This window comes from Chrysemys picta, chromosome 3, assembly GCF_011386835.1.
Source record: "Chrysemys picta bellii isolate R12L10 chromosome 3, ASM1138683v2, whole genome shotgun sequence".
Lineage (NCBI taxonomy): Eukaryota > Metazoa > Chordata > Testudines > Emydidae > Chrysemys > Chrysemys picta.
The window spans coordinates 4,247,884-4,257,063 of NC_088793.1; the positions used below are offsets into that span (position 1 = coordinate 4,247,884).

A 9,180-nucleotide genomic window follows, 5' to 3' on the forward strand; every position below is an offset into this window, starting at 1 on the left:
GTCAGTATCATTATTCCCATTCTACATATGGGGAAACTGAGGCACAGAGAATGGAACTCCATGCCCAAGGTCAGCCAGCAGGACAGTGCGGGCGCCAGGAACAGTCATAGGGTTGCCAACCCTTCCGGATTGGCGGGAGTCTCCCGGAATCGGCCTCCATCTCCCGGTGGCTATTGAAAGCAATCCGGGAGATTTTAATAGGTCGCTAAAAGTCCTGGGGGCTAAGGCAGGCTCCCTACCTGCTCTGGCTCAGAACGGCTCCCGGAAGCGAGCGGCACATCCCTCTGGTTCCTACGCACAGGAGCAGCCAGGGAGCTCCACGTGCTACCCCCGCCCCAAGCACCGACTCCGCAGCTCCCATTGGCCGGGAACATACTGGTCATCTTTGCTTTTCAGCTCCTGCAGGAGAAGAGCAGACACTGAACTGAGAAACATTGCTCTGCAGAGCTTCAGCACAAGCCAGAGAACCTAACAATCAATATCCTGCATCTGCCCCTTCAGCCATTATGGAAAGTGACGAGGGAAGAGAACTGAGGAACAGAACAGTGGTTAGGGGAGAGAAGAGATGATGGGAAGATCTACTACACTTGCTAGCAAGGAGGAGGAAGCCTCAATGTTTGGGCTATTTAACCCTTGTCTGGACTAAGGAGGGGCAGGACTAGAAAGCCCCAAGAGTAAACTATGGGAACAATCATGCATTGGCAGGGAGATTACTCCTGGGGGGATTCTGTGCTGGGAAGAACCCTGGGTGTGAACTTGGAGGGTTGTTGGGTATGGGTGGGAAAAGTATGGAACAGGTTTCTTGGGTCCTGGTCTGTTACTGCCAGGACATGAGTGTATGCTGAGTCTGTGTATATGGATTTGTTATTGTAGGAGAGCACAGTACCCTGGCCTAAGAGAAGCGACAGGCAGTTCTGGGTCACTTACTCTTGGACAGTGTCCCTCTAACATTAACATGCTCCAGCAAGACCCTCCGTGCCCCACAGCCATCTCCACACACACACCCCCCGCACTCCTGGCTCCGGCTATCTACCTGCTGCAGTTCGCTGATGAGCTTGTTCTTCTCTTCGATGAGCAGAGCACACTGCTGCTGCTGCAGGTTGAGCACGTCCCACAGGTCCTGCGGGATGGTTTTCTCTTTGGCCGAGCCCCATTTCGAGGTGATCTCTTCAAACTTGTCCTGATTAGTCTTGGATTCATTCTCCAGTTTCTCGAGCCTGCAGAGAGCAGCCAGCACAAGGCAGATAACGCAACTGGGGCTGGTGGAGGGTTCGGCGGCTGCCCTTGGCCCCGTCCACATTGAGATTTCCAGCCGTGTTAGTGTCTTCCTGGACACCAGCTTTAGGGACTAAATCAGTTTCAAACCAAAGGGTAGACGAGACCTTGGTGGGGCAACAAGCTTTTCTGTAGCCCTAACGATAGGCTCCATCTCCCGATCTGAAAAGGCTCCATGCACTGAGAGAGACGACTCTGCAGCCAGTATGTAGAGGACACGACAAACATGGCTGCTGTCCCAGAGCCCTGGGAATGCACTGGATTCAAAGGGAGCACATTACACAAGCAGAAATTGGTCAGAACAAACCGGCTGTGGAAATGCTCGTCTGGCTAGCTGGGTCTGTCGGGAGGCCAGCGTCGCAGCCCCCCTGCACCATTCCCACTGCTGCCAGTGGGCTTGGCCAAGGAAGCCCAGCTCCAGCAGCAGGCACCGACCCAGTAAGGTTCGCATTAGCAGAAGGGGCTGGATCTGCAGCACGAGGGACCCAAGGCCTCCATTCATCCATGGAGCAGGTCCAGTGCCCGTAGCAGCAGCACACGCTTCCCTCACACACACACCCTGCCAGGGGGCCATCGCCAGGGACTGAGGGGTTTTGTCTTTCCTAGGGAGACTTCCAGCAAGGCTGCCAGCCGAGAGATGGACACAGGTCACCTAAGAACTAGCCCAGGACAAAACCCTCCCAAAGTGACCCACAAGTGAAAGGCTCACGATTTCCTATCAGTCCCCTGGCTCTCCGGTCCCAGCAGGTTCCTGGGGAGTGCCATGAAAATGACTGGGGGCTCTTAGGAGGCACAGGTCCATTCAGCAACGTTGGACTTGTTTGCCCATGATAACGGGTAAATCCCACAGCAGGGAGATGGGGCTGAACAACCAGGCTTCTCTACTGCAATCCCAAAGAGGAGAGGCCAGTGCTGGCTCCTCTAAACCGGGGTGGTGGCTAAACGAGAACCTGCAGGCCACACAGTTCTCACAAGTAATCACCATCACCTTCCGTGCCCGAGTGCGGGCTGGGGAAGCTATACACACCAGCATGCAATGCTCCATCCAGATCCAATCAGGCAGGCCGCATTGCATGCTGGGACCTGCAGCTTCTCCCTGCCACCTCTGCATATGACAGATGAGGGTGGCTGCCATTTGCCCCTTGATGTAAATTAAACCCAGTTCTCGCCTGCCAGTGAGTTGCCAAAGCGGCCCCAGTTGATTGGCATGTGGGTGGCCCTGCTCCGAGCTGGTGCTGTCAGGGGATGCCTCCCCCGCAGTGTCCCCCCTGTGCCCCCCACCCTCAATCCACTGCCCTCAGTCCCCCTGACCCTGTTCCCTCTGCCTCCCCCACAGTCCCTCCCCTTCCCCCAATCATCTCACCCGACCCACTGCCCTCAGCCCCCACCCTGACCCGGTTCCCTCTGCCTCCCTCACAGTCCCTCCCCTCCCCCATCATCTCACCCGACCCACTGCCCTCAGCCCTCACCCTGACCCCGTTCCCTCAGCTTCCCCTGCAGTGTCCCCCTTGTGCCCCCCACCCTCAATCCACTGCCCTCAGTCCCTGCCCCTGTTCCAACAGCCTCCCCCACAGTCCCTCCCCTCCCCTCCCCCCATTATTTCACCCTGCATGGATGAGGAAATCTGTCCCGGATTCCAGGCTGTCATTAGCCCCTGGGGCAAAAGATCAGCAGAGGTTTCCAAAGGGAAGTTTGCAGCCTTTGCTCAGACCCAAACATTTTCACTTAAATAAATGAATAAATAAATACCCAAACCCATCCTGACACCCATCTGCTCTTTCCAGACTTGCAGTTATCCCTGTTGAGGCCAAAGTGGTTTGAAAAATTAAAAATCCTTGACACCATTGTGTTCCTTCCCCCTGTGTTGCTCATTAATCTGATGGACCTGCAGGTAATGAATGAAAATGAATGCCCTGGGAGCAATGTGTCAAGCAGTTTGTGAAGTAGGACTGTTTTCAGAGTAGAAGCCGTGTTAGTCTATATCCGCAAAAAGAACAGGAATACTTGTGGCACCTTAGAGACTAACAAATTTATTAGAGCATAAGCTTTCGTGGACTACAGCCCACTTCTTCGGATGCTGTAGTCCACGAAAGCTTATGCTCTAATAAATTTGTTAGTCTCTAAGGTGCCACAAGTACTCCTGTTCTTTTTGAAGTAGGACTGTGAATGCTGAAGCCCTCACAAAATGCAGAGGCTTTTCTTAACCTGAGAACTGAAAAAGAGCCAGATCCCCTGCATGGGTTTGAAAGTGACAAGAGCCTAGCGACTGCCCAGAGCAGCATCAGATTTGACGTGTCGAGGAGGGTCTGTGTCATGAAGTCTGCATTTCCACTGAGGACTCTTCCATCGCCAGGGTAGCGCTGGCGCAGGTCTGCCGCCCGGCACAGCAATGCTGAGAGGTGCCAGTGTAGACCCACCCCACTGCCCTCAGCCCCCGCCCTGACCCTGTTCCCTCAGCCTCCCCCGCAGTCCCCCCTGTACCTCCCACCCCAAACCCATTGCCCTCAGTCCCTGCCCTACCCCAAATCTCTTCTTCAGCCTCTCCCGTCATCCCACCCCCATCGCTCCCCCTGCTGTCCCACCCCCTCAACTTCCCCCCATTCCAGTCCTGCTCCCCTCCGTCTCATCCCCTCCAGACCCTGTCCCTCTCCCCACCCCGTCCCACTCTACACAGCTCTCTACCCTGTCCCATTCATGCTCCCCTCAGCCCCTACCCTGCTCCCCCTATCCCAGTCCTGTCCCATCCCCCTCAGCCCCCCTGACTCTCCCAGTCCTGTCCCCCTCAGTTCCTCCACCCTGCTTCCCCTGGTCCATCCCCACACACCCACCGACTTCCTCGACCTCCCTTCCCCCAATCCCACTGCCTGGACTCACCCCCGTGCCACTCAGGACATGCAGGAAAAAGAAGCAATGGGCTTAAATTGTAGCAAGGGAGATTTAGGTTAGATATTAGGAAAAACTTCCTAACTGTAGAGGTGGTTAAGCACTGGACAATTTACCTAAAGAGGTTATGGAATAGCAGTCATTGGAGTTTTTTAAGAGGTTAGACAAACACCTGTCAAGGATGGTCTAGTGTTGTTATTACTCAGTCCTGCCTCAGTGCAGGGGTTTGACTAGATGACCTGTTGATGTCCCTTCCAGTCCTACATTTCTGTGATTCACACTGAATTGCCTTGTGCCACTGTCTAGTAGTAGTGGCACACAGTTCTCTGACATGCAGGTTTATAAAATTGTAGTTAATATACACTTTAGAGCATAGCAATTTTAAAGCTCTGCCTGTTCAGACCAACTGAACTGAAAATTGTGATCTATAGTTGTCAAGGCTGGATCCCCACTTTGAACTTTAGGGTACAAATGTAGGGGCCTGCATGAAAACTTCTAAGCTTAACTACCTGCTTAGCCCTGGTCCGCTGCCACCATTTCCAATGGATTCCCTCCCTGGGAAGCCTTGAAAAACCTTCACCAATTCCCTGGTGAATACAGATCCAAACCCCTTGGATCTAAAACAAGGAGAAATTAACCATTCCCCTCCTTCCTCCCACCAACTCCTGGTGAATACAGATCCAACCCCCTTGGATCTAAAACAAGGAGAAATTAACCATTCCCCTCCTTCCTCCCACCAACTCCTGGTGAATCAAGATCCAAACCCCTTGGATCTTAAACAAGGAAAAAATCAATCAGGTTCTTTATAAGAAGGCTTTTAATTAAAGAAAAAGGTAAAAATCATCTCTGTAAAATCAGTATGGAAATTAACCTTACAGGGTAATCAAACTTAAAGAGCTCAGAGGACTCCCCTCTAGTCTTAGGTTCAAAGTACAGCAAACAAAGATAAACACTCTAGTAAAAGGTACATTTACAAGTTGAGAAAACAAAGGAAAACTAACATGCCTTGCCTGGCTATTTACTTACAAGTTTGAAATAGGAGAGACTTGTTTAGAAAGATGTGGAGAACCTGGATTGATGTCTGGTCCCTCTCAGTCCCGAGAGCGAAGGCCCACACAAACAAAGAACACAAACAAAAGCCTTCCCCCCCGAAGATTTGAAAGTATCTTGTCCCCTTATTGGTCCTTTAGGTCAGATGCCAGCCAGGTTACCTGAGCTTCTTAACCCTTTACAGGGAAAAGGATTTTGGAGTCTCTGGCCAGGAGGGATTTTATAGTACTGTACACAGGACAGCTGTTACCCTTCCCTTTATAGTTATGACAATAGTATTCAAAACTATTCAGATGTGGGCTGAAATAAAATCAGCCTGAATTGCTCAACAATATCAATGGAATCAGCATTGCGCTGCTCTATATTGTAAAACATTCCAGTGAAATCTTGCAAGTATTCCATAGCACGGCGCCTCGCCCACGTGTATTCCATAGCACGCCGCCTTGCCCAAGTGGTAACTAAGCAGAACATCTTCCTGTTTCAACATTCTTAACTTGTATCCCAGAGCTCCTAAAAGTTGTTTGTTTTTTGTTTTTTTCTCAAACACTGAATACTGCTAAGTTATGAGTTTTAACAGGTTTTTTTCTTTTAAACCACAGAACTGAATGTTATTCTAAAATTTTGTTCCAAATTTTCTTAAACTCCCAGTTTACCCCCGGCTGATGTTCATTGTGAAAAGTATTGCAGGTCTAATAATAATATTTGGCACTTTTGTAATTCACTGTCCAACCTGTGTTTTGTGCCCTCCTCTGGTGGATTTTTAGAGGATAACTGTATAGCTACCAGCTAAGGGAGTTATATCTTGAACTCAAGTAGTAGAAGCTCATGCTTTTAAGTCTGGATGGCTCGGGTTCAATCTTTGGTGACTAGCTATGATGGAGGTTGCTACACTTATAATCCCTTTAATCAGAGGTTCTGAATACGTTTTGTTGTAGGCAGAGCTAGCCTATAGTTAAGCAACCGAAAATTTTGAATGGGAAGTGTTGAAATGTTGGGAAGCCTTATAATTTTGCCAGTCTGGAACGAACATCCCATCTGAGGGCTGGGGGCTGGGAGAGAGGAGAGTGAGACAGGACCAGGAAACTGGGACAAGGAATCCAGAGCGGTAGTGGGGGGCAGTTGAAATCAGATGAGGAGCTGGGGCGGGTTAGACAGCAATAGGATAGACATAGACTGGAGGGGACGGGGAAGAAGGGTCTTTGACTACTAGAGACCACTCCATTCAGGAGCCTGGAATAGACCCAGGATTCCTGAGTTTCACAGTTCCTCTTCTGTCAGCAGATATCTGTGAAACCCACTGGCAAAAAAAAGTGTCTCATCCCCCTATAGAGCTGATCTATCACATATAGGATGACAACCTACTGCCTCTGCCATCACTTACTCCATTAGCTCAAGTGGCAGAAGTCTGGGCAGTGGATCTAAAGGTTCATCGGCAGGGTTGGAGCCATGCGAGTTTCACGATGATTCCACATGCCATAATTTCTGGGGCAGTTCAGTTTTGATTTTTACAAAAAAACCTGGGGAAATGCATACAGAAATAGGGTGACCAGATGCCTAAATAGGGGAATCTCAAGTAGGAGCAGAGAGGTTATTTTATCTCTGTATTTGGCACTGGTGCAATCACTGCTGGAATACTGTGTCCAGTTCTGGTGTGCACAATTTAAGCAGGATATTGATAAATTGGAGAGTGTTCAGAGAAGAGTCACAAGACTGATTTAAAGGATTATAAAACATGCCTTATAGTGACAGACTCAAGGACCTCAATCTATTTAGCTTAACAAAAAGAAGGTTAAGAAGTGACTTGGTTAGAGACTGTAAGTATCTACATGGGGAACAAATAGTTGTTAATGGGCACTTCAGTCTAGCAGAGAAAGGTAGAGCGTGAGCCAACGGTTGGAAGTTGCAGCTAGACAAATTCAGACTGGGTATAAGGCATACCTTTTCAATGGTGAGAGTAATTAACAATTAACAATATACTAAGGGTTATGGTGTTTTCCTAAAAGCTATCCTCTAGGAATTATTCTGGGAAAGTTCTATGTCTGTGCTATACAGGCGGTGAGACCAGGTGATCACCGGATCCCTTCTGGCTTTATAATCTCAGAACTAGGTACATGAAGTCACATGTAAAATTCTCATTGAATTCAATAGGTGTCCTTGCCCTGTGGCTTGTGGTGCGGGCTGCAGCAGGGGCCGTACAACCCCTCTCGCAGCTTCCTAGGGGCCCCTCTCATGGCTCTGTGCATCTGTGTCTGTCATTGTCGTCCTCTCCCCTCCCCCTGCCCCGCTCGCCCAATGTGTCCTGACGTTTCACTCTTGCGATCTGGTCACCCTAGCTGAGGATCCCTGGACTGGAACCCGGAGTAGAGGGCAGGCCCCGGTTCCCCTACCAGCCACCGAGGGTGAGGCATAGACCAGTGGGGCAGTGAGCAGGAAGACTCCCAGGGTCACTGCAGGAGTGACAGAGAATTGAAGGACTGTACTCCAGCAGGGGGGGAAATCCTGAGTGACCTGACCAAGGGGCTGAGTCACAAAGAGGAGGATGTGGTTCCCGGAACAAGAGAGGAGCTGCAGCCTGAAGAGAACAGACTGTGTGACGACATGCAACCATGGAAAGGGTGTTGACCTTGGAGCTAATCCACGGAGTGACCAGCAGGAGGTGTCAAAGGAACACCCCATGAGTGACACACCCGGTCACACTCCCATTGTGCCACGTGCTGAACTCGCATCTACAGGGAGACACGGTCCCTGCCCTGGAGAGACTCCAATGTCCAGCTCCTGCTCCTTCTGCAAAGGGGACCTGAGCCACCATTAAACAAAGAGACAGAGGGTGAAAAATCAGCCACGTCTCACTCAATCCGTGACACACCCAACAGCGGGGTCAGATTCCCAGTGGTTTAATTCCCTTGCCTTCAGGGGAGTGAGGCCTCCAGGGAACGCGACCCATACAAGATGGAAAAGACTAATCCAAACTATCCATATAAATGATGGGGTTTGAATGAGCTGTTACCACTCAAGAAAGAGATCTTGGAGTCATAGTGGAGAGTTCTCTGAAAACATCCACTCAATGTGCAGCGGCAGTCAAAAAAAGCTAACAATGTTGGGAATCATTAGGAAAAGGATAGATAACGACAGAAAATATCATATTCCCCTATATAAATCCATGATACAACCACATCTTGAATACTGCATGCAGATGTGGTTGCCCCACCTCAAAAAAGATCTATTGGAATTGGAAAAGGTTCAGAAAAGGGCAAAAAAAAAACCGATTCACGGTATGGAACAGCTTCCATATGAGGAGACATTAATAAGACTGGGACTTTTCAGCTTGGAAAAGAGACAACTACGGGGGATATGAGAGAGATCTATAAAATCATGATTGATGTGGAAAAAGTAAATAAGGAAGTGTTATTTACTCCTTCTCATAACACAAGAACTAGTGGTTATGAAATGAAATGAATAGGCAGCAGGTTGAAAACAAACAAAAGGAAGTATTTTTGCACACAATGCCCAGTCAACCTGTGAAACTCTTTGCCAGAGGATGTTGTGAAGTCGAAGACCCCTCCTGACAAGGGTGACAAGATGAAGACATCTCCCAGCTCAGCAATTATCAGACCAATTCTAGTAATGAATCCTTAATTGATATCCAAATACTGAAGCAGCCTAGTTGCATTGTGAGCTCCCTGGAAGAAAACACCACCCATAGCCAAGAGGGATCAGCTCCTATTGTCTAGTCTAAAGAAAACCCTTGAGTCATCAGCTTACCTATAAACAAATCTAGTGTTCTCCCTTCAACCATTGTCATTTCTCTACAAAAATCCCTACTCACCCTCTAGTCAGGGTTCTGATGCTTAGATCCAAACTATGCATCAGTTCCACTGGAACTCCATCTTCTCCTGACTGATCGTGCTGGGGGCTCTGCCTGTCTCCAGCATTCAGGACCCTCAGCAACCACCATCTTCTGGGAACCCCGAC

General features: G+C 49.5%; 1 protein-coding gene across 1 annotated transcript in view; it reads right to left on the bottom strand.

Moving 5' to 3' along the window:
- Positions 1 to 324: 324 nt before the first annotated feature.
- The window catches only part of LOC135982093 (otoferlin-like), a 21,631-nt gene continuing 12,775 nt past the window's right edge, over positions 325 to 9,180 (bottom strand). The window contains exons 6-7 of the mRNA XM_065587280.1: positions 1,034 to 1,217; positions 325 to 399 (exon numbers count right to left, since the gene is read on the bottom strand). Coding sequence (XP_065443352.1) covers positions 325 to 399; positions 1,034 to 1,217 — 259 coding nt within the window. The remainder of the gene's footprint in view (positions 400 to 1,033; positions 1,218 to 9,180) is intronic.